The 28,000-nt window shown below is 34.8% G+C and overlaps 3 protein-coding genes across 4 annotated transcripts; 1 reads left to right on the top strand and 2 right to left on the bottom strand.

Moving 5' to 3' along the window:
• The first annotated feature begins 165 nt into the window (after positions 1-165).
• On the top strand, positions 166-19,024 carry LOC110723386 (recQ-mediated genome instability protein 1-like). Of its 2 annotated transcripts, none has more exons than XM_021902728.1 (9): positions 166-1,050; positions 2,187-2,357; positions 3,011-3,156; positions 4,699-4,868; positions 13,800-14,302; positions 14,733-14,843; positions 14,932-15,060; positions 15,268-15,883; positions 17,973-19,024. In XM_021902728.1, exons 1-8 carry the CDS (start codon positions 445-447, stop codon positions 15,436-15,438), a joined length of 2,007 nt encoding a protein of 668 aa, XP_021758420.1. In that variant the 5' UTR covers positions 166-444; the 3' UTR covers positions 15,439-15,883; positions 17,973-19,024. The 2 variants fall into 2 exon arrangements, with proteins under 2 accessions (XP_021758420.1, XP_021758419.1); XM_021902727.1 differs by having other exon boundaries at positions 17,960-19,024.
• Positions 17,979-20,722, bottom strand: LOC110723387 (11-beta-hydroxysteroid dehydrogenase 1B-like). The gene is made up of 5 exons (XM_021902731.1): positions 20,479-20,722; positions 19,237-19,429; positions 18,605-18,690; positions 18,365-18,496; positions 17,979-18,282 (listed from the first exon to the last, which is right to left on the bottom strand). The coding sequence occupies exons 1-5, from the start codon at positions 20,662-20,664 to the stop codon at positions 18,067-18,069; spliced, it is 813 nt and encodes a 270-aa protein (XP_021758423.1). The 5' UTR covers positions 20,665-20,722; the 3' UTR covers positions 17,979-18,066.
• Positions 20,723-22,779: 2,057 nt separating this feature from the next.
• On the bottom strand, positions 22,780-27,288 carry LOC110723441 (11-beta-hydroxysteroid dehydrogenase 1B-like). Its single transcript, XM_021902799.1, has 6 exons — positions 27,032-27,288; positions 24,372-24,564; positions 23,822-23,907; positions 23,566-23,697; positions 23,325-23,489; positions 22,780-23,112 (listed from the first exon to the last, which is right to left on the bottom strand). The coding sequence occupies exons 1-6, from the start codon at positions 27,212-27,214 to the stop codon at positions 22,780-22,782; spliced, it is 1,092 nt and encodes a 363-aa protein (XP_021758491.1). The 5' UTR covers positions 27,215-27,288.
• Positions 27,289-28,000: the final 712 nt, after the last annotated feature.

The following is a 28,000-nucleotide window of genomic DNA, read 5'->3' as shown; positions in this document are numbered from 1 at the left end:
CCCACAGTGAATTAATTCATGCAAGTGCTTGCTCCTGCAATCGAACCCATGACCACTCAACATGAACAATTAAAGAGTTTGCCATTAAGCCACCACCTTATTTGTTCACTTATTGTGAAATATTAAAATGTTCACCCTTAAAGATGCTCTGAGAGGATACCCTTTGATGTGGAAAAAATAAATGGAAGAGGATGGAAGAGAGGAAAGAGATAGTGAAAAATGAGGTGGAAGAAAGAGAGTATGAGGTGTAAAAATAGGGTAAGGAGAGAGAATGAAAGAGAGGATAAAACCATCCTCTCCAATATTCATGCTCTTATATGATATACTCGTACTACTATTGTCCTCTTTCCATTTGGAGGGAAAATTATTTGCCTTTTCATTTCTGAAATCCTACTCCCTCTCCTCTCTCCCTTCTCTGTTCACTGCACTTCGAAGTTCAATTCAATGTCTAGAAGGCGACTTCGTACCGTCTACACCTCCGACGAAGACGAAGATGTTCCACAACAACCTCCGTTACACGAAAACCCTAACCATCCTCAACCACCGCAACAACAACAACAACCGCCACAACAACATGTCAACGAACGAATGACGGAGGAAGATGACATTGAAACTCCATCTCCAGACCCTATCCCTAATATCAATTCTGTAACCCTAAATTCCACCACCACCACCACCTCTACAACCGCCGCTACCACCGCCGTCTCCGAACATCCGTCACTTCAGGTTTCCGGTGAAGATTTTATGGATGTTTCTGATAATCTCTCTCCTCCGCCGGTGGTTACTGCTTCTTTCGCCGCTTCGGGTTGTCCGGTTAATGATCAATTGAGGAGAATGGGGGTGAATTTGAGGAGAGAATGGCTTGATTCTTGTAAATTAGGCCTTCAGAATACTGTCCCGGGTTTCGTAAATTTTGATGTTGAAATTAAGGCTAAGCTTTGTTTTGGGCAGATTTTGAACTCGGATATGAATTATTCTGGTGCTGGAATTCTTCCTGAAAATGTGAAGGATTTGCATCTTGTTGATCTTACTGGCCCTTTTGTTCTGCAGGTAATGATTTTTTCAAAGTTAATTTTTTTGGTCTAATTTGGCTTATAGATTTTATATTTTATTTTTGATTTAGGGCTTTTAAGATTTTATATTTTATTTTTGATTTAGGGCTTTTAAGATTATACTAGAAAGCTTGATGATATTTTGTTGCTGATAACTTGTGAATTATGAACTTCATTTTTAAGTTTGAAGTGGCGATTTAGCAGTCCTTAGAAGTTTATAAAGCTTAAAATTTAGCAAGCTAATTATGTTTTCGTCAAAAAAAAAAAAAAAAAAAGCAATTATGTGTATCATTTAGTACAAAAGAAATACTAGTATAATTATTGAGTAAAAGATGGTATATGTTATTTTTTTGAATTGTTATTGATAGCATTTGATCAATGAAATAAATTACATTATCATTGGTCTCTAGGGGGTATTCATTTACACTTTGTTTGGATAGAAAGAAATGAAAAGAAAAGAAGAAAAGATAAAAGGAGGGAGACAAATTCTTTTTTTGGGTAAAAGGATTAGGGGAAGGAAGGGGAAGGAGAGGGAGAAATCCATTTTTCCTCGCTCTAATAACCGTAATATCTCCAAAACTGAAGAGATTTGGAGGGAAGATGGAGCTCACCTCCCCCTCCCTTTCTTTTCCCTTCCTTTCCTCCTTTTTTCCCTCCCTTTCCTTTCCTTCCTTCCTTCTTCGCTATTTAAACACATCGTTAAGTATTCAAGAAGCAAAATTACTAGACTTGATAGTCAAAATTATTCAAAATGGCTCAAGTTTTGCAAACTTGTGTATTATATATGTTGATGTATCTAATCAATCAATCAATCAAAACCTTGACGCATCTGATACAAAAGTTTAAAATAGAATCAGTTGTAGTCAAACACTTTATAAATGCGAAGATGGCTGGAATTTGCATGCTTTTGATGACCAAAACACCAACTAAATTGTCTTATGCCTCACCAACCCCCCTCCTCTACGAAAATGAAGATACAGCAAAAAGGCTAATGTCAAATCTTTTCCAAGAATTTAGGGTATCATTGGTGATTGGGGGGGAGGGTGGGAATGTGAGGTTTCACTGTACTTGTTGTCTTGTCATGAGTTATATAATACTTCTGACTACTACACAATTCGGATTTTTTTTTCGTAGGTTGATGAAGTAGTCAATATTAGTTGTCCTCTGAAGGAGAGGTACAAGAATGCACCTTCAGGGCATAAAAGATGCCTCAAGCTCTCCATGACCGATGGCGTTCAACGTGTATTTGGCATGGAGTATAGGCCTATCAAAAGTCTTGAAGCCCTTGCACCTGCTGGGTTTAAGGTTGACTTGCTCTACCATCTTTAATGCATTTGTTTTCCTCAAATCATCATTTTAGTATCTGTCATATTTGTGTATATGTAATGCTTCTGGTTATGATTGGTCTGTAGACTTGTTTCTTGCTAAGTTTATGATTGGCGGGTGAGATTTATCCACATGGGCAGCCTATTGTTTTGATTTCTGACCTTTAATTTCTATGTTGCAGTTCTGCTTTCCACCCAAATGGCTCCTTGTCTTTTTATAGAAGAAAATATTGTGTGTAAAAGACAAAATAAGATGGAGTTCTATGGAGGTTTTTATACAATTGAGTTGATAGAAGTCACAGAACTCTATGTCTTGATAATTACGTATTATGAGATTTTTTTTTTTTGTATTGGCATTTTACCCCTGAAGTTGGTCTATCTTCATATTATTAAGCAAATCTTTGTTTTTTGGGACTTGTGACAAATCCATTCCTTATATTTGTTCATGACCCACTGGAGAATGTGGTCAGACACATTCTAAACGAAAACGAAATGCTGCTTATATATCATCTTAAAGCTCATTTTAATGTCTATGATTCTGTGAAGTATTGTTGGATCTGATGGTGCTTCTTTTGGCAACTGTTTGATGTTTTTCATTTTGACAGGCTAAACAAAGTTGGTGTTCTTGTGTAGGTTGCCATTCGGGATGTGAATGTACGGCGTGGGATTCTGATGTTGGTTCCTGAAGTATTGGAAATTCTTGGTGGCTCTGTTGAAGAGCTTGAGGCAGCCAGGCAGAGGCTCGTTCAGGAAGTTAACAAGCCTCCAAGGGGAAAAAGGTATAAACAAATGGTTTTGTTAATGTTTTATTTGTAAGTGAAAAGATTTTGTGCTTGTCTCTCTTTTTTTTTTGTGTTTCATTTGTTTTATTGGTTTTGGTTAGATTTTGATGTCTTCTATCATTAAATTCAGTGTATATGACTGACATACTTCGTATGATATACTAGTTGCATCATTTTGATGAATTCCTGAAGAAAAGTTTCATGTTGATCAGCACTTTGGAGTTTTGTAACCTATTGGGACTATTGCTGCTGTAGCATTATGTTGAAAATATTTTGTATTATAAGATAGAAATATCAATTTAGAATCTGTAGTAATTGGCCAATCTAATCAGATAAACGAAGAAATTTTCGAAAGCATAGATTGTGCCATATATGCGTGTCATTTCAATCTAAAAAATAAAAAAAAATTACAATATGACTGGAGTATCAGTTTGATTAAAATACATAGATAAGCTTAAATATATAAACTAAAAAAGAGTTTAATTTGCAATCATAGACCAATGCTTATTATAATACTCAGTAGGACGTAGGTTTTTGCTACAGAATCTCATCATCATTATACCAATGGAAACAGCTCGAAATATGTTTGAAAATAAGATCTATATTTAATATACTTATATAACAACATACTACAAAAAAACTATGTAAAGCTTTGTGAAATTATTTAATAAATTGTTACAAGACTCTTTATAATTTATAGATAATTCTCCTTTTGTTCTACTAAATACCTTTCTATTTACTATAGCTATGGATAATGAAAGATGAAAGTGGAAAGTGAGCATTGTTATTTTTAATTTTATTTTGTACTTTTTGGATAGGAAATAGGGTGTTTAGAGCCTTGAGTATTATTATATTGTGTAACTGAATCCATATGGTGCACTAGTGATGGAAGATCAAATGGAGGGAGTACAATCTTCCTAAAGTATGAGAATACGTTTACAATTTGGAATATTTTAGGTTTTTATATTTTTAGTTTAAATTTTATTTTTATTATCTAACTATATTGTACAACTTTATATCAATATCTGTATTGTTTACTCATATTATGTTTTAGCTGCTGCAATGCACAAGTTTTAATGCTGGTACTATTTCAAAGTTTATTGGGTATTTGGGTGTGATGCTTGCTTCGAATTAGGTTGATATTTGAGTCATGTCTTCAGTTGATTTGTTTGAGTTTTAAGTTCTTCAATAATTGAGTTAAGTACAAAGTGTTTCTTTATATTTCTGGACATTAATAGCACATAAATAAATGTTTAATTTCCTTTTGTTTGATGTGCTAGGAAAGAAGGTTGTAAAAAATAAACATAGTTATAATTTATGAAGTGATCTTCAACGTAAACATGCTTAGAATAATTATAGTTGACACATTTCTTATCATCTGTTATGTTAAAAATTCTATTTTCTTATGTTGACATGTGTTTAGAATGGGTATTATCCTACTTTTTTGCTAGCACAGAAGCAAGTTGGTGAGCAGTGTTGAAGTTTGAGATATAATTTTACTTATTTATTGTGTCTTCCTCTTAAATTAAATGTATCCAGAACAAGAAATGGTATTGTTCCTCCATTGTCGGCGAGAGCAACTCGTGCTGCTTGGCCACAAAATGATGTTAGTAATGAAGCCATGCCATTGGATGATGCTAATCATGTCTCAGGGAACACCACAACTTCTATGCTACATGCTGCAACTCAGTTTCGTGGAAATACCTTGGGTAAGCTACTAAGCTATAGCTTCGTTTATTATTTTGATGGTTTGATTGGGAGGACATAGATCTTTCCAATTTGTTTCGAAATTGCTGTCCTAATTTGTTTGGGCTGTTTCATATCTATTGTTGTTTTGTATGATTAATGTACTCTTCCACATTCACCTTTTGTTCTCTATGAATTGTGTTTATGTATTCACTACTTAAAGGTGGGCATGGGCTGTGCCGGCACGGGTTCGGCATGACACGGCACGGCGGCACACCTGTGGGCCGTGCCGTGAACACAAATTCTAGATTTGGCACGGGCACGGCACGAGGCACGACGGGCAGCACGGTGGCCGGCACGCCTCGCCGGCCCGCCACGTGGCACAGCCGGGCACGACACGACACGAGGCCCGCCCGGCACGTGCCAACTAGCCGTTTTCTAACAGCTCTAAAACAGCTAGTTATAACGGCTAGTTTTTGTCCATTTTTCCCACCCAAAATCCCTATAAATAATTAAATACCCCATTTCTTTCTCCAAAATTTTCACAATTCATAAACTCATCTCTTCTCTCTTATTCTCTAATTCCTACAATCTTACTCTTTCTCTTTTGTCTAAAGAAAAAAAAAATTCCTACTCTCTTATAAATTTACATTTTTACTATTATTAGTCTACTACAAAAAAAAAAAATCTTATATTTACACTCTGGAAATTATAAGTTTGAGAAATTTTAAGTTTGGGAAAGCAATTGAAGCGTCATTGTAAGATCTAACTCAATTTTATTTTAATTTGTTATAGTTATTATTATTGTTGTTGTATTTTCTATTTTTATTGTGGAAAATTTAGATTGTTAGTTAAATCTCTCTAAGGCGGGACTTGGGCTCAGGACAACGTCGTTCCTAACCTCTCCTACCTGGGATCTCATTGATCTAAATAATCTACTATTATTATAATTATTTTTGAAAACTTAATTTATATAAAAACTACTTACTAATTCTTATCGCTATTGTTATTATTATTGCTGTTAATTGTTATTATTATTGTTATTGTTAATTTGTTATTGTTATTTGTATTATTATTGTTGACATTGTTGTTGTTATTATTATTAAATATCATGGCATCAAACTCGAACACTTTCTCCTCTAGAAAAGCCAAGTCAAAACGTAGGGAATCACCAAACCTAAACACTTCAATGCCCCCCTAACACCTTTCCCTCCCCTAACATGCCCTTTCACTCCTCTAACTTGCCCTTTCCAAACACTTTCACCTAAACATGGGCAACGGGCCGAACCGTGCTGCCGCGGGCCGTGCCGCGGTGGGGGGCGTGCCGTGCCTAATTTTGGCATACCCCAACCCACGACACGGCACGGCCCACTTGCCTGGAAGGCCGTGCCGGGCTGCGGGCCAAACCGTGCCACTTTTTGTTTTTTTGTTTCTTTTTTATAATAATAAATGTTAATAAAAAATGATATATATATTTTTTTAGTACAACTTAATTTTATATAAATAATGTGATTAATTTATGTTTATGTTAATGTTAATATATTTTGTTTTGAACAACTTTATTTTAATTAAGGTTATATAAATTATTTATCTAATTTTGTTAAAGTTTATATAAACAAATAAAAATAATTTTATTAATTTAGCAAAAAACAACAATGCATATAATAATAATAAAAAAACGACGAGTGCGATAATACGAAAACACAAAAAATCGAAGAATAACTTATTTTATTATATGCCGGTAGCCGGTACGATAAATCGATATTACAAATAATTTATAATAATTAAAAATCGTACAATATTTTGTGAATAACTTTATTTATTATACGGAATACGAGGTTCGATAATACAAAAATTGTACAATAGTGTATAATGTAAATATGTAATAATGTAATTATTATTTGTCTTCGTCTTCTTGTGGTTCAAGTTCATCGGCCAATTGAGTTGATTGAGAAGTATGAAAGCTAAAAGAAGTCAACGACCTTCATCGTCGTCTTTTTGTGCATTAGTACGATCTTGAGAACGAGTTTCGGCATCCAACCAATCCTTGTAGCAAACACACATTTCAAGAGTGTTTCGGATTTTAGTCTTGTTCTTCTATCGTCTAAAACCCGTGCCGACGCACTAAAAGCTCTTTCGGAGGCAACGGAGGAGACTTGGATAGCAAAAATATCACGAGCCATTGCCGACAAAATTGGATGTTTCATGGTTTGTGATTTCCACCAATCAAGGATGTCGAGACCAAACTTCTCTTCATCGTCCATGCCTTTCATGAAGTCGTAACTTAGGTACAATTGCAACTCCGAAACATCGCTTTGTGTTCTCCTAGTTGATGGTGATTTCGTACCTGAAAATTTGGACATCATGTTAGCAGCTTGTGCAAATAAACCTTTAGCCCGTTTACTTACGTTTTTGGATGTTTGAGAAAGGGCAAATCGAGACACAGTTCCATATTTACTTTCATAAACTCTATAGAAAGAGAAACTCATTAGTCACCTTATTTTTAAAAGTTTCAACATCATCTTCAAAATTCATGTTACTATTATAAATATCAATTAATAAAAAAGTGCCATCGTATTTTTGCCTAAGATCTAAAATAGAAGCAAAAATATAAATCATAGGAATATTAGTGTACTATTTACGCCATTTTTCCTCCATTATTGGAAGATATCAATGATAATCATGTTCTGATTGGTGTTTGGCAAAAAGTTGTGCAAGTAAACAAGCATTGCTTAGAAAAGAATGGGAACAAAGATTATATATAGAAGAAAAACAATGTGTCATACTATATAGTAATTGTAAAAACTGCATATATTTTTCACAATTAGCCCAATCATCTTCTAGTAAAGCACATTGTGCAAATTTCATATTATGACTCAATATTTCATAGGTGGAGCTCCACCTAGTTGGACAATCCGGTGCTATTAGTATAGTCTTTATCCTTTGTTGCCCGCAAAAACCTTTCCATTCTTGATATCTCAAGTTAGAGCTATTAATAGACATAATAGCATTCCTTATTTTGTGATAAAATGGACCAATTGCTTGTGTTCCATCCTTCACACACAAGTTAAGAACATGACAAATGCATCTAACATGAACTTCATCTCCATCTAATATTACATCGGTCAATTGGGGTTTAGCCAAATTCGCACTATATGTCATGTAAGTTGCATTATCGAAAGTCATATACATGATTTTATCCTTAAGACTATATGCATCAATGACTTCCATTAAACGTATGAGGATATTCAAGCATTTTAAAATGAATAATGCGCTTTTGTAACAACCAATCATTATCCAACCAATGACAAGTAACACATAAATAGTGAAGTCCGTATCCACTATCCCATGCGTCGGCAGTTAAAGAAGCTATACTAGGAAGATTACCCATTTCCTTTAATATTTTCAATTTATACTCTTGATAATTTTTCGTGGCAGCAGATCGAACGGTTTTCGAGAGTTTGGGTTGTAGTGCTCGGTTAATGTAGTTGTTAAAGGCATCTTTTTCGGCGAAAATAAAATGTTGTTCGGCATGTACAATCATTCTCCCAAGTTCATATTTATCTCTCATAACTGTAAATGAAGCCTTGTGGATGGAATTGTGAAAGTTTGGATTGGGTTGGGTTGGATCATTAGATGGTCCACCATATCTTTTTGAATGTCTACTAAGGTGTCCTGTCCCTCCCTTGGTATCGGCCGAGAAAATTTTACAACAAGTCCGACACCGGGCTTTGGTTCCATTTTTACTTAATTGATAATGTGCCCAAACTTCACTCTTTCGGTTGCTTTGAGCAAATTCCTCTTCGGTACACCACTTTAATATGTTAGGATTTTGGGTGTTAAGCATTTGTATGGATTGTTCACTCGACCCGGAGGCTTGTGTTTGGCTACCTTGGCCTTAGGTATTAGGAATAGAAAATTCATGTTGTGATCCGTATAAATGAGGTGAGAATTGAGTTTGTTGAAATCTCGAACTAGGCATAGTCCAAGGAGCTATATCATCCATTTGTTCGTGCCCTCCCGTGGTTTGGGGATGAAAGAAAGGGGTTGAAGTAAAGGTGGGCACGGGTCGTGGGTGGCACGGGCCCGACACGACACTAGCACGGCGGAGCACCTGCGGGCAATGGGCCGTGCCGTGAACACAAATTCCAGATTCGGCATGGGGCACGACGGGTGGCACGGTGGCCGGCTCGCCGGCATGACACGTGGAACAGCGAGGCACAACGTGGCACAACACGAGTCCCGCCATGCACGGCCCGGCCTGGCATGGCCCTTGCGAACTAGCCGTTTTCCAATAGCTCTTAAACGGCTAGTTTTTGCCCATTTTTCCCACCCAAAATCCCTATAACTAGCCGTGCCTGGCGGGCCTCGTGTCGTGTTGTGCCGGCCACCGTGATGCCCGCCGTGCCCCCGCCCTGCCCGTGTTAAATTTGGAATTTGTGTTCACGGCACGGCCCACAGGTGGGTCGCCGTGCCGTGCCGTGCCGGCGTCGTGCCGGGCCCGTGCCCACCTTTACTTTTACCCCTTTCTTTCATCCCCAAACCACGGGAGGGCACGAACAAATGGATGATATGGCTCCTTGGACTATGCCTAGTTCGGGATTTCAACAAACTCAATTCTCACCTTATTTATATGGATCACAACATGAATTTTTTCTTCCTAATACCCAAGGCCAAGGCAGCCAAACACAAGCCTCCGAGTCGAGTGAACAATCCATACAAATGCCTAACACCCAAAATCCTAATATATTAGAATGGTGTACTGAAGAGGAATTTGCTCAAAGCAACCGAAATAGTGAAGTTTGGGCACATTATCAATTGAGTAAAAATGAAACCAAAGTCCGGTGTCGGACTTGTTGTAAAATTTTCTCGGCCGATACCAAGGGAGGGACGGGACACCTTATTAGACATTCAAAAAGATGTGGTGGACCATCTAATGATCCAACCCAACTCAATCCAAAATTTCACAATTCCATCCACAAGGCTTCATTTACAGTTATGAGAGAGATAGAGATGAACTTGGGAGAATGATTGTACATGCCGAACAACCTTTTATTTTCGCTGAAAATGACGCCTTTAACAACTACATTCACCGAGCACTACAACCCAAACACTCGAAAAACCGCTCGATCTGCTGCCATGAAGAATTATCAAGAGTATAAATTGAAATTATTAAAGGAATTGGGTAATCTTCCTAGTAGAGCTTCTTTAACTGCCGACACATGGGATAGTGGATACAGACTTCACTATTTGTGTGTTACTTATCATTGGTTGGATAATGATTGGTTGTTACAAAAGCGCATTATTCATTTTAAAATGCTTGAATATCCTCATACGTTTAATGGAAGTCATTGATGCATATAGTCTTAAGGATAAAATCATGTATATGACTTTCGATAATGCAACTTACATGACATATAGTGCGAATTTGGCTAAACCCCAATTGACCGATGTAATATTAGATGGAGATGAAGTTCATGTTAGATGCATTTGTCATGTTCTTAACTTGTGTGTGAAGGATGGAACACAAGCAATTGGTCCATTTTATCACAAAATAAGGAATGCTATTATGTCTATTAATAGCTCTAACTTGAGATATCAAGAATGGAAAGGTTTTTGCGGGCAACAAAGGATAAAGACTATACTAATAGCACCGGATTGTCCAACTAGGTGGAGCTCCACCTATGAAATATTGAGTCATAATATGAAATTTGCACAATGTGCTTTACTAGAAGATGATTGGGCTAATTGTGAAAAATATATGCAGTTTTTACAATTACTATATAGTATGACACATTGTTTTTCTTCTATATATAATCTTTGTTCCCATTCTTTTCTAAGCAATGCTTGTTTACTTGCACAACTTTTTGCCAAACACCAATCAGAACATGATTATCATTGATATCTTCCAATAATGGAGGAAAAATGGCGTAAATAGTACACTAATATTCCTATGATTTATATTTTTGCTTCTATTTTAGATCTTAGGCAAAAATACGATGGCACTTTTTTATTAATTGATATTTATAATAGTAACATGAATTTTGAAGATGATGTTGAAACTTTTAAAAATAAGGTGACTAATGAGTTTCTCTTTCTATAGAGTTTATGAAAGTAAATATGGAACTGTGTCTCGATTTGCCCTTTCTCAAACATCCAAAAACGTAAGTAAACGGGCTAAAGGTTTATTTGCACAAGCTGCTAACATGATGTCCAAATTTTCAGGTACGAAATCACCATCAACTAGGAGAACACAAAGCGATGTTTCGGAGTTGCAATTGTACCTAAGTTACGACTTCATGAAAGGCATGGACGATGAAGAGAAGTTTGGTCTCGACATCCTTGATTGGTGGAAATCACAAACCATGAAACATCCAATTTTGTCGGCAATGGCTCGTGATATTTTTGCTATCCAAGTCTCCTCCGTTGCCTCCGAAAGAGCTTTTAGTGCGTCGGCACGGGTTTTAGACGATAGAAGAACAAGACTAAAATCCGAAACACTCTTGAAATGTGTGTTTGCTACAAGGATTGGTTGGATGCCGAAACTCGTTCTCAAGATCGTACTAATGCACAAAAAGACGACGATGAAGGTCGTTGACTTCTTTTAGCTTTCATACTTCTCAATCAACTCAATTGGCCGATGAACTTGAACCACAAGAAGACGAAGACGAATAATAATTACATTATTACATATTTACATTATACACTATTGTACAATTTTTGTATTATCGAACCTCGTATTCCGTATAATAAATAAAGTTATTCACAAACTATTGTACGTTTTTTAATTATTATAAATTATTTGTATTATCGATTTATCGTACCGGCTACCGGCATATAATAAAATAAGTTATTCTTCAATTTTTTGTGTTTTCGGATTATCGCACTCGTCATTTTTTTTTATTATATGCATTGTTGTTTTTTGCTAAATTAATAAAATTGTTTTTATTTGTTTATATAAACTTAAACGTAATTAAATAAATAATTTATATAACCTTAATTAAAATAAAGTTGTTCAAAACAAAATATATTAACATAAACTTAAATTAATCACAATATTTATATAAAATTAAGTTGTACTTAAAAATATTTATATCGTTTTCTGTTTACATTTATTATTATAAAAAAAACAAAAAAACAAAAAGTGGCACGGTTTGGCCCGTGGTTCGGCACGACACGACCCGCCAGGCACGTGGGCCGTGCCGTGGGCTGGGGTGTGCCAAAATTAGGCAAGGCACGGCGCGGCCCACCGCGGAGCCGTTATGGCACGCCCCCCATCGCGGCACGGCCCGACCCGCTGCCCATGTTTATCACTACTTCCTTTTTTTTTTTTAATTTAATTATTGCATTTCCTAGTGGATGGCCTATTACTAATTTAAAATGATAAAAAGGGAGAATTTTAGACCAAAAACCGCATGTGATTAGAAATGAGAGAAATGAATATAAAGAAGTGGGTTGGGCAAGGGCAAACTTGTAACTTTGAGTATCTATCATAATAACATAAATTCTTAGGACTTGTACTTCCGGTCCTTTTTTGTTCTTCCCATTTGGATTCTTGGCACTATTCAGAAATTTCTAAATTACTCTTAATGTATATAGCATATCCTAGTCATAAAGGGTATTATTTGATTGAATACTTTATTTGTAGGGGGGTGTTAAATACCGCCATCCAAAATTATCAAAACCGCCAACATTTAGTGTGAATGGACAATCATGTCCTTAGTACTTCACTACTATCTTCCCTCTTGCCATCAATCACTAACACCTTGACACCACCACCCTAATTGACGACTAACACCACCACCACCACCACCCCCACCACACTAACCGGCGACGATCACCACCGCACTAGTGACCCACCACCTTCCCTCCTTTTTTTATTTATTTTTTAATTTCAGATTTTCAGGCAATCGCGGTAACCAAAGCCCAAAATCAATTACCGTGTATGGTAAACGGAGCCCAAAACCGGTTACCGTGCATGGTAACCGGTTTTGGGCTCCGGTTACCATAGAATCGATTAAGGTGCACGGTAACCGGTTACCACGGTTGCCTAAAATAAAAAAAACCACCACCTTCACGCCGACAGGGAAGGTGGTGGGTTGTCATAGAGGGGGGTGTGGTGGGTCATCGGTCAAAAGGGGTTGTGATCGCCGGTTGGAAGGGGTTGTGGGTTGCCGGAAGGATGAAGGGATGGTGAAGTAGTAAGGGTATGATTGTCCATTCACACCAAATGTTGGCGGTGGTGATCATTTTTGTTTGCGGTGTTTAGCAATTCAATATTTGTATTGAACATATGTATCTTTATTACAGTAATATGCAACTGTTGATATACTTGATCAAAGTGGTGCATTGGTAAGCGTGCATAAAAAAAAAGGTAGATAAGAGGTAGTATATATATTTTTAAGTGAACATAAATTCAGTTTGCTGTCTATTATTCAAAACCTCAGTTTGTCAGTTTTAATAGAATTTTTTTTTTTTTTTTTTTATTATTATTATTTTTTTATTTTAAATAAAAAATGCTGTTTGTTAATGCTATCTATTAAATGTTGGATCCTTTACTGGTGAGTGTATTGTTGGTTTCTGTTTTCTTTGATTTTGTGGCTGAACTTTTAGAGATTGCTCATTTTGTACTCAAATCTAGATGATGCATGCATGGTTAGATCTCGAGTAAGTTGCTTGTGTAAGGTCTTTTAATCTATTGACTTATAACTTTCATAAAGTTTATTTTATGTTATGATGCATATAGAGAGATGTTTTCAGTAGCAGTTGTGTTGCTAGCTAGATGTATGAATTTTTAGTTTAATATACCTATTTGTTGGTTTTCCAAAAAGATTTCGAAGTTGTTTAACACAGTAGTTTTTTTTTGCTCTCTCATTCAATATTTAAGGAAAAATGTGTGCTCACAATTGCATATGAAATCACGTATAAAGTATGATTTTGCTCTTTTGTGGCAGGTGTTGATCCAAGCAGTAGGATTAGGCAAGTCCCTCTGGCAGGCAGAACTGTTACTGAGCTTCCATCAGAAAGATCTGACCAACATTCTCTAAGTAGAGACTCTGCTCAAGTTTACATCAGTAGAGAAACTGCTCAACGTTATAACAGTGTCGAAGCTGGTGTGCTTCCTTCAAGTAGGGAAACTACTGAACCATTTAATAGTAGGGTATCTTCTGAGCATCTTATTAGCCGAGAGACTGCGCATTGTTCTATCACTATAAATGCTCAGAAGTTTCCTACAGCAGCCGAAGGTTCTGAGCAACCTCCTGCTAGACAATCTACTGGGATCAATCCAGTTTCTGCCATTGCCATTGAAAATGAAGATGCTCTCTTGCTTGATTATATGGAGCACCCATTTATATTAAGCGGAGAGAAGGAATTACCTTTCATATATTTGGCAAGTCTGTCAGCAAAATGGGCTGCTGTGCAGGGTAACCAGCCTTCTGTCCGAGGGAAGATCAAGGTATGTGTTTGGATTTTGGATGTTTCTAATTTCTATAGGCTCTTCAAATGCATAATTGACAATAGATGTATCATATTGCTAAGATATTATGATGTAATTCTTTTGCAAATAAGTATGTCCACTTCGTCATTGTTGAACTTGATGTATTTCCTAGCAGATTCTCTCTCCATTCCTTGACTCTACCATGACCTTTTTTTTTTGTTAAATTCAGTTGTTATTCATAAGTGTAGATAGCCTACAATGTAAAAATGTTGAAACTAAGGTTTGGTCGATACTTATCTTCATTCTTATACAATTTTTTTGATCCTCTGATGTGTTCTTATATCTAGATAAAATTCTATTTAGAAGTATGAATTTATATGTGTGACTTCGACCATGCACTATTTGGGCACATGTTATTAATTGTGATCTCTAATATTAAATTTTGCAGTGCATTTTGACTGGTGTGAATAGATTTCGGTACAAGGGGCGATCTACGTTTGAGCTTCAAGTTTATGTTGAAGATGGGAGCCTTATATCTGAAATCTTTATTCACCATAATGTGAGTTGAGTTGTTGGCTTGCTTCTGTTATGCACTTATATGTGAAATTTGGGACACACTGAATTGTAGTATCATTGTCTTTTATCAGGTTGTGCAGAAAGCGATAGGTTATTCACCTGAAGAGGTGAATGCTGCTCTTTCCTCCTCAAATGAGAAAGTAGTAGGAGACCTGAAGAGCAAATTGAATCAATTTCAATTATTCTTAATGAATTTTGAGGCAAGCTCTTTTAGAATTCACTTTTCCTCTTAGCTTTTGCATTTATGCGGTGGTTTTTAGGATGTTTAATCATAGTTGTTTTCCCTGGAAAGGGATGATAGTCATATCTTGGCTTCCCACTTCCCTGGCCCCCTCCCACCCCCTTCCTTTAGTAGCTATCTCAATAGAAGAAAGAGCAATTGTTAACTCATTTTTTCTCTCTTTCAGGGTACGATGCTTGTGGAGATGAATGAGACTTCTACGTACCCGATTGCTCTTGAGATGAACCAAAATTGTCCTGCATCAGATGCATTGTTACTTTTGAAAAGACTGAAGCCTGCCTCTTCTGGCCCAATGTCCCAAAATAGCCAGTTAGATGTGATCAATTTGTCGCCTTGAGCCGACAAATGCACACTGTGGTTCCTTTCTTGATTATTGCAAACAGAATGATATGAAAATTCTTAGATATGTGAATAGGTGAATCAGTAAGAGACTAAGAGTGTATCTTGATATGTATGGGTCACATAGAGGCATCTTTTCAAGTTGCTTGCTTTCTAAGGTTGGGAAGGTGTTTGCTATTTGTACCCTGTTATGATTGGGAGTTGAGACTGCCTTTTGCAAGTATGATGCTGAACGGTGACATTATCTGAAAGGCTGCAGTATCTACTATTTATTCTACATTAATCCATTTTGGAGCATGGCGGAATTTGATTTGGTCAATTTTGGCGGATGAAAGGTTTTCTCCTGTTTGGTAATATACTGAAGTTCAAAGGTCTCGGCATCTGTCTCCTTCAAGATAGCATGTTCACAACCTAGCGATCTCCATTTTTGGAGATCTATAGAGGTACATGTACATTTAAACTCATATTCTATATTCATTTGCGAGAATTCTTCTTACTACAAGTTACATAACCTATTAGCTGTTTAATTCCTGTTAAAGGATTTTAAAGTTGTTTGCTGACAAAAAATGCTATCATGCATTGTCACACCTCACACATTCCCAACATTGTTATAGCAAAGCTCCCCAACATGGTTATGATTACTTTCCCCTTAAAAAAAATGGTTTTGATGACCCCCATTGTAAAAAGTGATTTTGCATACTTGCTGGGCTAGTATCATCAAAATCCTTGGATAAGTTTGTATTGGTATTGTTGCAGTTATTAGGAAAAAAATGTGGGATTGGATGCCATGTGTAAGGGTACTGAGTTCGGTCACACCAAGTGGGTTATGGGCTCAAAGGTTGAATACTGGTAGTTGTGGGTTTTGAAGGGCTGGGTTATGGGCTGTGATACCAAGTGTAAGGGATTGAGTTCGATCACACAACAAAGTCAATGTAACAACAATGTTTTCTGATTTTAACTAGCAAATCAATAATGAAGAAAGCTTTTAGATTGATAATGTTGGAAGGGTTACAAAAGATAATTAATAGCTTAAGGTATCAATCTTAGATAGCGAGCTTAGCTCACAACTCTCCAATAATGGCTTTAGGCCACAACTCTCCAAAAGGTTTACACCAAATTTCTGTCTACCTTGTTCTTCTTCCCTCTCTCTATTTATACAAAGGTTAAAAAACTACAAACCTAGTAATACTAAACTTCCCAAATTGCCCATACTACATTTGATGACTATTTAACATACTAAACTACCCATAATATCCTCCCCTAAGTTAGTTCATTACACCATGGCAAAGTACACTTGGTTGTATGAGCAACCAAATTCAGCCAGCTAGAGTTGGATGCAGTTATTTGCTGCTTAGTATTTTTTTTTTTTAAAAAAAATTAATGGTTACACTATTTTATCTTGGAGACTAGGAATATGGTATTCCATGGCTAGTGTATAGTGTCCGCCTTAGAACATATGTATTGGTAATTTTGCCAAGGGGGCCGTTAATTTCAGAAGTCTCAACAGTCTATAAGTGCATTCCAACATAAAATTTGTTGTTATTCTGCATATGCAATTGTCACTAGGAAGTCGCCTAGAAAAAAAAAACTGTTTTTCCGCCTGTGGGACACCTCAATCCAATGGTTACAACTGTGGACTTTTGTCATTGGATTGAAGGTGGATACATGACCTTTTGTAATCCAGTAAGATCCAGGAATTTCTTGCTAGGCGCTTCTGTTGGCGGTCTTTCAGGTCCAGCCACTAAGAGCATTCGGTTGCACCACTCTAGTACTTCAGGTAGAAATACCTTCCATAGGATTGTTACCCTCATCCATGATGGCACTGTCAAATATTTGTCACCACGGCGAGCACTATCTATAATGGCCTTTGCACATCTATCCGCTGATGTTACTGGGACTGCACTAATTTGTACCTGGCATAAAATATGCAGCAGATGACTAAATTCAGTACTTGTGCTGTAAACATATGATGTTAACACGTTGTAAAGATTGGTTTAGATGCAGTTTTGTGGAGAACACTCTGCTACCTAAGATGCAAACATCATGTGTTTCCACTTTTTTTTTTCCTCTCTTTGAAAAGTTTGGTTTATATGATATGTAAATATATGATGTTTACACTTCGAAAAGACTGGTTAATATAAGAGAATTTCACCAATCTCAGATTAGAATTTTAATTATTATCTACACTATATTCCATCAGCTTTACCCCACTTATGGGATTAAGGCTTTGATTGATTCCATCATCTCTCGAGACTGTCTTACTACACTTTTTGTTAGATGAAATTGTGATTAATGTTTGTTTCAGAAGTTTTTATTAGATATAAATGAGTTGATCGAGTTTAATGTAGGTTGCTCAATCAAATTTCTTAGTGTGAAGTATAATTAGTGTTTCCTACGAATTTAGTAAGGCCATCATCAACTTCACAGTATTTTTTCTAACGAGCTTGATTAGTTGCTGTGGTATTTCTAGTTACCTTCTATGTTTTTATTATATATTTTACTAACACAAGTGTTTCTAGATATATTTTGCAGGTGACATGAATGAAAGAATTCATTGCATAGAAGATTTGCCTTATGCCTTATATGATAGACATCATGGTATATGCTGTAACTGAACATAGTATCATTATCTTATTTTTTGAAATGCAACTCTAGAAAAGATACGAGGCAAACTTGCATCTCTCATATTTTGATCAAGTACCATTTTGCCATCCTTTGAGAGGATCTTTCCTTTGGTCAATTCTGATTCAGTCAGCCCAGGAGTTACAATTGTGATCCCTATGTCTCCTCCAAGCTCAACTCTCAATGTCTCGAAGAAGCTTAAAACTGCTGCTTTACTTGCCTGTAAGGGCCATAGGTGAACAAGTGAGATGAAGAAATAATAAACATAGAATCGGTTTTATCAAGTATGGTGAGATGTTCACAGAGTAGAAAGCCATTCGTGGAACAGGCAACCAGGCTCCAGACGAGGCAGTAACTATTATCTTGCCTCTGCTTGCTTTTAGATGTGGAATTGCAAAGTGGGTACTATACACTGAGCCCCAGAAGTTCGTTTCCTGAAAAGATCTCCAGGAGTGGTGAATCATTAAAATAAGCTGTATCGGCTTAATGCAAGGGTTAAACCAGTATACAGAAGCTGAAAAGTATTAATGAACAAGATTTACCATCACAGGTGCAACATTTGTTATGTCAGGGAATTCTTCTAACATGCTCATTGTGGAAATTCCAGCATTGTTCAACAAATGATCCACTTTCATTGCAGGGTGCGTGAATGCAAGGACAAATTGTCAATTACAAATTGTTAAATTGCTTGTTTGCTATGATTCCCTCCCCCCACCCTGCCATAATGGCTCATTGTATTTACGTACTTTATGGTATATTATAAATGATAGAAGCTTCGTCAATAAATATTCACATGTTTTCATTGTATCATAAAATTCTAGTGTAATGTGGATGATCAACTTACACCCCGGGGGAGCTGGGAGGGGGGGGGGGGGGTTATCCTGATCAAATTGTGTACGTCATTGTCCTGTGGCTCTCTACACCAATTTAAATAATATCGTGGTTTAATTATATTTTTTGCATCTAGTGTTTGAATGTAAGATGATATCTTTTCTGTACTAAATAATTATTTTGGTTATGAATAATGTTACTGTTGTGTAGCATACATGTAAAAAATCTTCTTGTAGTTATATTTCTGTTGCACTAATTAATCCTGTAGTAAATTCAATATGTTATGCATTAATGCATATACCCATGTAGTCAATGCAAAGCTTTAAGCATAAACTTTACTTACATCCACCAAAATGATTCACTGTTTCATTGATGAAATGCTTAGATTCTCCAACTTTAGTAACATCTGCCGAGATGACAAGAACATCAGGTGCACCAAGATAACGGCTGGTTTCAGCAACATCTTGGAGACGTTGCCGCCGTCTGGCTACAAGGGCTAATTTGGCTCCTCTCCTTGCATACTCATATGCAAGATGCTTTATTTGAGGATCAAAACAAGTCAATATCATATTATCATCTGTGAGAGAATGACAAAGTGGTAGTGCAAACTAATACAAAAGTATTTCCAATACAAAAATACACATCAACTTTACTTTGCCAATTTAAAAAAAAAAACCAAGTATTGGGATGCAAACAGATTAACAATGCCATTGGTAGAATAACATGATAAATTATTCTTACTTAAATATTGTCTAGAATTATATGTCTAAAAGACCCGTTTGATATTTTGTAGTGGACTAGTGGTAGAGGTAGAGCCGTAGAACTGATGATTTATTTTAGCAATTACGGAAAAAAAATAAAAATTCATGGCAATATAGGTAATGCTTCTCTCTCTGTCATTTTCTTTACAAATTTTCGTTACCATCTATTATCATTTTAAATGTAGTACTGTGTATGGGGTAATGAAAATTTATGCACGAAACCACATATGTTGGGATTTATTTTCATCGCCATGGTGATGAACACGTACAAGAAATCCTAACAAAAATTACATACAACTCCATTACCATTTCCACGATTTGTGACATACGGCGAAATGACAAATGTGGCGTAGGTTTTTGTAATTGTGATTTAACATATTGCTTTGCCTAGATACAACTAGATTTTGTGCACTTCATTTTTAAAATATTGTTTATTTGACTTTTCACGATCTTCAATCCAAAGTCATAAAATTTGAATCTCGCGCTATATGCTTAGAATTTTGACGTGTTAATTATAACAACGATTAGGTTTTCTACTATTCATTCACTATTCATTGACTACGCATATTAATTTAAAAGTAAGGAAAAATATAATTAAGTGGAGTCTTATTAAATTTATCATTATACTCTCACAACATCAAGTTTTATATTCCGAAGATATTAACGGATAAATTTTTATTAGGGGAAATGCCCAACTCTGAGCCTCTAATTGCTGCAACAATAAAATAATAAACATTGCTTATAAATAATGCTAAAGTCAAACATGTTGCATGTAAAAACGAAAGGAACCATAGAGACAACAAACAATTTAGGGATAGACGAACCTCGCCAATGCCGGAGGATGCTCCGGTAATGAGCACAACTTTTCCGGACACATTTTCGCTGAAGATGAAATTTAGACTTGAGAGAAAGAACTTCAAACATAAGAAAGGTGGAAGAATAAAGATTAGTGCTATGAAAGCTAAGCATGAAGTTGCAACGTCTAGAATCTGATTTATAAGGTTTTTCATAGCTAATTTAGCTTGTCTTGTGTATAAGAGAAAGAGAGGGATCAAAGGTGGGTGTGATATTAAGTGATTTAGTACACTAAATTTGGCATGGAAGATGGAAACTCGATCCAATTTCCAATATGGTGTGATGTGGCAACAATTTAGACCTTCTATACGATATGTAAGACACGTTAGCAAGGAGTATATTTTGTGCGATTATATTAGGAAACACAAATACACCTATACAAACACAATGTAGTATGTTAAAGATGTAATATGTATGATGAATTATGTAGCAAATTTATCAACTCCTATACAAATTAATGACTTGTATAATCAATTTAATAATTTAGATCAAGTGTTCAATAATTTATATCGATAATGCTTGTGCTTATATCTGTTAATTTGTGACTCGAAATCTAGTAGGACTGACTTTGAATGCAGATATCCCTCAAATTATAAGTGATTTTGAGGTGATTCAAGTTGGAAGTGATAGCTTGGTTCAAGAGCTTTCCAATGATAATATTCAATTATGATAAGAAACGAGAAAATTATGACCGTTTTACAAAGACTTGACGAAGTGCTTGAGTGCCTAGTCGAAATCTCAAAATTTTAGGTCCGGTTTTAGCTTAATTATTTTAGGGATGATATCCTAAAATTATATCTTTTCTATGACGACTATTTGACTATATATACTTGGGGAACAATTTTAGGGTTTAATTAAGGTTTCTTTATGTTATAAAAGGACCCCTTAGCTGATCAATTAGATCATACATTTTAAGCCATTATTAGATTTAGGACTCCTTGTATTATTCTCTCGTTATTTCTCCATTATAGTGAAGAAACTCTCGAATCCCTCACTTATGGATGTAGGTCTAATTTGACCTAACCACGTAAATCCTTGTGCTCTTTGTTTATTTTCTTTATTGCTTTTCTTGTTCTTATTTTTTATTGACTTGTTCCGCATTGATAAAAGACAATTACACCCCTTATTTCCTAACAATATCAACAATTTTGTAGTTTAAATTCGGGCAATGTAGTGACTTGTATCAATAATTTTATGGCTTTAATCAGCAATTTAATTAATAATTCATATTAACACCTTAATAATTTAATAACTTATATTGATGTTTCAATTGCTTGTATATGTCAATAATTTTAGTTTAGTATAAATAATTTCAGCTCAGTATAAATAACTTCTGTTCAGTATAATAATTTTTGTTCAGTAAAAATAAGTTTTGTTTTAGTAAAAATAAGTTCTGCTTAGAAAAAATTATTTCAGTTCAGTACAAATAATTTCAGTTCATTAAAAATCAGTAACTCTAAAGAAGAAATATAAAAGAGAATAAGTAAAAATAATTTCATTTCAGCAAAAATAATTTCAGTTCAGTAATATTAATTTTAGTTTAGTAAAAATAATTTCTTTATATCTAAAATAATTTCAGTTCAGTGAAATTAGTTTCATTTCAGCAAAAATTAGGTGAAGTAAACTGGGCCTTATTAGCTTGTACTACTAATATCCAAAATTTTATTGCATATATCAACAATTCGTAAGCTTATATTGTCAATTTAATGACTTATTTCGACAATATAATACTATTCATGTATGGCTTGTCCAAAAAAAAAAAAACTATTCATGTATGGCAAAATTGTCAAAAAGTAGTTTGTTTTTGCTTGATTTTGTATGGTAACTGGTACTCCCTTTTTCTCTATGTTTTTGCCCATCGTCTTCAAAATGGGTGTTAAAAACGTAAATATTCGGTAACAGACTATATAATTTCTTATATATTAATGGGAATCTATAATCAAAGTTATTAAAATTATACCAATTATTAGGTATGGGGCAAAAAAATAAAGATAAAAAGTCCCTTACACAATTTACTTTTTGCCAAAAAATTACACATCTAGCCGAGAAGGATCGTACAAGAATAACTCTTACTTAATGTATGAGATTATGGTACATAATATAATTATTTCCTAGAGTAATAACTTGCATTTAGTAGGACATCCAATGAACCAAGTAATATAATATAAACTAGCCCAATACATAATTTGGTACTCGTACTATGTAATACAACGTATAATTGTTGCAAGTCCATGATGAAAGAACCAACAGTTTTTTATATTTTTGGCTATCTAGACTATTAAGACACAACAAGCAATACAAGAGTAACATATTACTTGGTTTTTGACTCCGGGTGAGTAGACTGAAGATGGATAAACCATAGCCCTTAACCCGGGGAGATCCAATATCATCTTGCTTAATGAATTAAAGGGTGAATCACCAATCTTGATAAGATAGAACGCCGAGAAAAACCAGTCTAGGAGCTCCGGAGTGAATGCTTTCCACCAGCTTAGTACCCTATACCATGTTGGTTCCGTCACATATCTATCACCCCTACATGCACTGTTTATTATGGCCTTCGCGCACCTTTGTCCCGTGACTATTGGTGATGCACTCACTTGCACCTATGATTAATCACAAGCTTACTCACATAAGAAAATAGTATACATAACCTTATTAGTATTATTTTCCATTAAAATTTTGTGGTTAACATACATATATGTTTAGGGGAATTAAGGAGAATTTCCTTTATTCAAAATGATTAAATCAATTGTTGGAATTGATTATGATTACTACTGATAATAACAAATTAGAAATAAGATCAATAAAATCTTACATCTCTCAAGTTCACATCCACATTCATCAAACCTTCGGGTGCAAGGTGCTTCCCTTTTGTCATTTCAGACTCTACAAATCCAGGAGTTGCTATAGTTATTTGAATATCTAACCCGAGCTCTACCCTTATTGTCTCATAGAAGGCTATCATTGCTGCTTTGCTTGCCTGAAAATTATAACATTACCTTAAACTTATAACCAAGTCGTGTATTTTATTGATTGTAGACGAAGACAATTCATACATTGTAAATGCTCATTCGTGGGGTCGGCAACCAAGCAGCCGAGGAAGACATGACAATGATCTTTCCTTCAGTTTTTCTAAGGTGTGGAATTGCAAAATGAGTTACATATATAGCACCCCAAAAATTGATATCCTGCAAATAGTGATAAATATATAATAGTTGAGACCTAAATGACTAATGCCATATTCTGTATATTTCAAATTAAACGCGGGAAAAAGAAAAATGGATGTCGTACATACTAAAAGAAAGAATCTACCATGATGGATGCTGGTATAATGATATCTTCATAATCTTCAAGCATGCTAATTGATGTAATGCCAGCATTATTCACCAGATGGTCCACTTCAATTAACAAAATCAATATATCATCAACACAATAAATTGAAATCTTAGGGCATCTTTTCTTTAGAAATAAAATTGCAGTGAACTTCTTGGCAATAGATAATATAATGAGAAATTGTTAAGATAATAATTAATAAATTAATAATACAGAAGTGTCAAGAATAATTGTCTTACATTGAAGGAGATCAAGGTAACGTAGCATAACTTATAAGTTTGGCGTGCTACTCCATATATTACCAATTGTTTTTAGGTTGTAGACACGTAGGGCTTTTATGGTATAGTCATGTTGTCCGTGGGAGTAGGCTTGGTTTAGCTAAATGAAGATTTATCCAAAATAGATGCATCTATTGAGTTCTTATATTAGAGCCACCCTTTGAAGACCTGGCCTATTGAGAATATTATTACCTATCGGGTGGCTAGGAGTGTAAGATAGATATAAAATATTAAAAGCTAGTGCAACTTACCCCTTCCGAAGTGTGATATGGCGGAATCAACAATTCGTTTGCAATCATCAACAATTGAAACATCGGCAGTAACTGTAATAGAATCTGGTGAACCAAGCTCAAGGCACATATAGGCTACATCTCGGAGGCTTTGCTCTCTTCTCGCTGCTAGCAATAGGCATGCTCCTCTTCTTGCATACTCATATGCCAATTGCTGCTCATACCACGTACATTAAATGTTAAATGACAACACTAATTCACCCAAAAAATTACTACTTAAAATAAATTAACTCAATCAAAATGATCACAATTAAAGGATGAATCCCAATATTATTCTCTCCAATTCATCACAACATTGATTAAGGTTTTTTTTTTTATTTTTTAATTTTTTTTTTTATTTTAGTTATTTTTTTTTTAATTTTTTAATTAAAGAACTAAGCGAAAACCAAATTACAAGATACACACCTTTTGACGGAATTTAAAATTCTCACATTCTCATATAATAGTACCCCCTCAACTATCTATTGATCTTCTAAGTTATCGGGCCATATTTGACATAAAACAAGGAAAGGAAGAATCAAGTACAATGATTTTTTTTTTTTTTTTTTTTTTTTTTTTTTTTTTTTTTGACGTGTGTATGATGCCCAGCCCATCCTACTTTAATCGTCACACCAAAATCTGCAATTATGTACTGTGTAATAAGCTAGTTAGATATTCTTGAATTCTTCTTAAAAGTTAATTTCTAACAATAGACATTCTTCCTTAAAAGACTCTAGTGATCATGATGGTACCAACCTTGAAGGGATCCTTCTTAAACAGCTCCTAGCTTATTATGATCGAGTATACCAGTTAAAATTTCCACGTGTTACATATTTAGAGGTCTACGTAATATTAATGTTTTTAAAGGTAAAGAGTAGAGGCCTTAAATGGAGGGAACTAGTGTTCATAGTGGTCGATTTTTTTTCCTTTGCTATTGTCAAAAATATATATATATATAATATATATATATATATATATATATATATATATATATATATTATATAATATATATATATAATATATATATATATATATAAAGTGGTCGATTTTTTTTCCCCTTCCTACAACTAATTAAAAACAAGGCCTGTGGCACTATATTAAATAGTCAAATTGGGTTTTGACACACTTTATCATCATTGTCACATGTATTGTTCTTTATAGCTAAATATCTTTAATTTTGGATTGAATTTTTTTTATAAAATTACATTAATTCAATACACATTATTATGAATCTAATAAGATCCTACTCGATAAATTTTCCTTATAAATAATTATTGTACCAATAAGGTCGGTTCTTCATTCCGTTCCATTTCATCACTTCAAAAACCAACCTTGAATTTGTTACAATGTTTAATTTTTAATATTTTATTTAACTAATATGTTATCTATCGAACTTATATATTAAAAAGCGTTCCTAAAAAAGTTTATGTGCCACATGTGCCATGTCACTATGTCACCACTCAATAAGCAATGGCAATGTGCCATGTCACCATCTACTATTTTTGGCAATGTTAATTAAAAAACACATAGAAAGTGGTTTGAACCCCTAACCTCATGGAACAAATATCACATGCCTAGCCATCTTAACTAGGAATAATTTATGATCTATTCATTCACATAAATGTATATAAATGTAGAAAAAAAAAAACGCCCAAAATAAAAATAAATGAAACTCATATTACTCTTTAAATTCTTTTCAATATTTTAACATTATATTCTAAATTACTAATACTAAAAAATTCAAACTCTTTATTAAAAAAAATACACTTTAAGTAACATCCAAGGGCAACACACTAGTTTATAAATTAAATATGATCCTCTAATATGTTGTTGAATTTATTACAATGTTTAATTTTTAACATTTTTCTTTTAATTTTTACTAAATGTGATTAATGATTGATATCGATGGTCAAAATTTTGCATCGTCAAATGTGAAAACAGCATTAAAAAAGAAGCGGGTATATGGTAACTCCATTACACAAACAAGTTGTATTACAGAATAAAATGAAATGGTAAATATAAAAATAATAAGAGGGCGGCTTTGTTTGAAGCTAAGGGTATTGGTGTATGCTTATTTTGATGATTATTGCTCATTTAATCATCAAATGAGCAAAAAATACTGCACCATACACCTAGGTGTGCATAATTAGGACAACATAACAACTAACCAAGATTTTCATAATTACGATACTCTTGATGTCTCTAATTGTTAGCTCTATATAACATTTGAGCTATTATTGCACTATTTACTCATATAATAACATATCCTCACTAATAACTAACCCTACTTGGCTACTTGCATAGTTGCATGCATTTATAAAAGTGAAACTGTGAAAAAGACAAATACATACATCCAACCCCCTTGTAGAATTTCGGTCCAAACCTTGATTAACCACATTTTTTCTATGGGCCAAACCAATTAAGTTGAAAGAAATACTAGTTATAATAAAGTGAGATAATGTGACAATTAATTCAAATCAAAGATTTAAAAAAACAAAAAATAAAAATGTAATTAAAATTAAAAATTAAGCCTAGGAGGTTCTTAGGAGGATGGCTAGTGGCTAACTAGATCCAATCTTGATCATAACTACGATTGCAACACTAATTAAGATATTAATTAGTCATGATTTAGAATTAATTACCTCACCGATACCGGAGGAAGCGCCGGTGATGATAACAACTTTTCCGGCAACATCTTCGGAGTAGATTGAGCTTAAGATAGAAACGGAGAACTTGAGAAATTGAAAAAGTGGTAAAAAGAAACAAAGAAAGAAAAATATAAATGGTGGAGCTGCTATGTTCAAGATTTCGTTTATCAAATCCATCTTTAATTAATTGTATCAAATGTGCAAATTGATTATAACAAAACTTATAATGTAGAATTCTAAATGGCATTGATAATTCGTGTCAATTTTCTCTCTAGTTTGGTGTCATGCTTTCATGCAACAAGAAAGACACGTGGTAGCTAATTCAAATTTCAATTTTTTTTTTTGTTTTTTTTTTTTTAAAAAAAACTAGTTCAAAGCCATTTACTCGAGTAATTAATTTTGTGAGATTAGGCTAGTGTAGATTAAAGGAGTAATCGCACAGTAAAAAAAAAAAAAAAATTAATTTTGCAAAAAATCAAGGATCTTTTTTGCAACAAACCAACTTATAATATTTATTTATTATTTTTTTTTTTTTGCAATGATGTACCTTAATCTTTTTTTTTTCGTTTTTTACAAAAATATACCTTAATGCCGGAAAATAGGGTTTGACCCCTTTTTCCGGCGTTGACTATCCCAATCCACCCACGAAACCACCTCTCCCTATCCAACCCACCACAAAACCACCCTTTCACGGCGTTGACTACCCTATACCCACCCCTTTAACAACGTTGACCATCCTAAGCGCTCCTCTATAGCCCTAGCCACCTTTCTCCCTCCACTGTCAATGTCGACACCTCCTAGCCGGCTCCCCAAACCCTAAATTTACGCTCGAACGACCGTAAACCCAGATTTCACGGGGTGGTGGAAAGAAATGAGTTTCATTTCGTTGGTGGGGATGAGGTGGGGAGGCGGTTTAGTGGGTGAAGCTAAGGAGGGGGTGAATTTGTGAACTAGGGTGGGATT

Source organism: Chenopodium quinoa, unplaced genomic scaffold (genome assembly GCF_001683475.1).
Source record: "Chenopodium quinoa cultivar QQ74 unplaced genomic scaffold, ASM168347v1, whole genome shotgun sequence".
Taxonomy (NCBI): domain Eukaryota; kingdom Viridiplantae; phylum Streptophyta; class Magnoliopsida; order Caryophyllales; family Amaranthaceae; genus Chenopodium; species Chenopodium quinoa.
Note: the sequence above shows the minus strand (reverse complement) of the source record. Positions and strands in the feature narration are given on the sequence as shown.

Bases quoted from the DNA above. Each gene is read 5' to 3' on its own strand.
- LOC110723386 (XM_021902728.1), top strand. From the start codon at position 445: ATGTCTAGAAGGCGACTTCGTACCGTCTACACCTCCGACGAAGACGAA. The intron at 1,051-2,186 runs GTAATGATTTTT...TTTTTTTCGTAG, and splicing joins CTGGCCCTTTTGTTCTGCAG to GTTGATGAAGTAGTCAATAT. The intron at 4,869-13,799 runs GTAAGCTACTAA...CTTTTGTGGCAG, and splicing joins GTTTCGTGGAAATACCTTGG to GTGTTGATCCAAGCAGTAGG.
- LOC110723387 (XM_021902731.1), bottom strand. From the start codon at position 20,664: ATGAAAAACCTTATAAATCAGATTCTAGACGTTGCAACTTCATGCTTA. The intron at 19,430-20,478 runs GTTCGTCTATCC...CCTCAAATAAAG, and splicing joins CATCCTCCGGCATTGGCGAG to CATCTTGCATATGAGTATGC. The intron at 18,497-18,604 runs GTAAATCTTGTT...AGATCTTTTCAG, and splicing joins CAAATGTTGCACCTGTGATG to GAAACGAACTTCTGGGGCTC.
- LOC110723441 (XM_021902799.1), bottom strand. From the start codon at position 27,214: ATGGATTTGATAAACGAAATCTTGAACATAGCAGCTCCACCATTTATA. The intron at 24,565-27,031 runs GTAATTAATTCT...TGGTATGAGCAG, and splicing joins CTTCCTCCGGTATCGGTGAG to CAATTGGCATATGAGTATGC. The intron at 23,698-23,821 runs GTAGATTCTTTC...CACTATTTGCAG, and splicing joins TTATACCAGCATCCATCATG to GATATCAATTTTTGGGGTGC.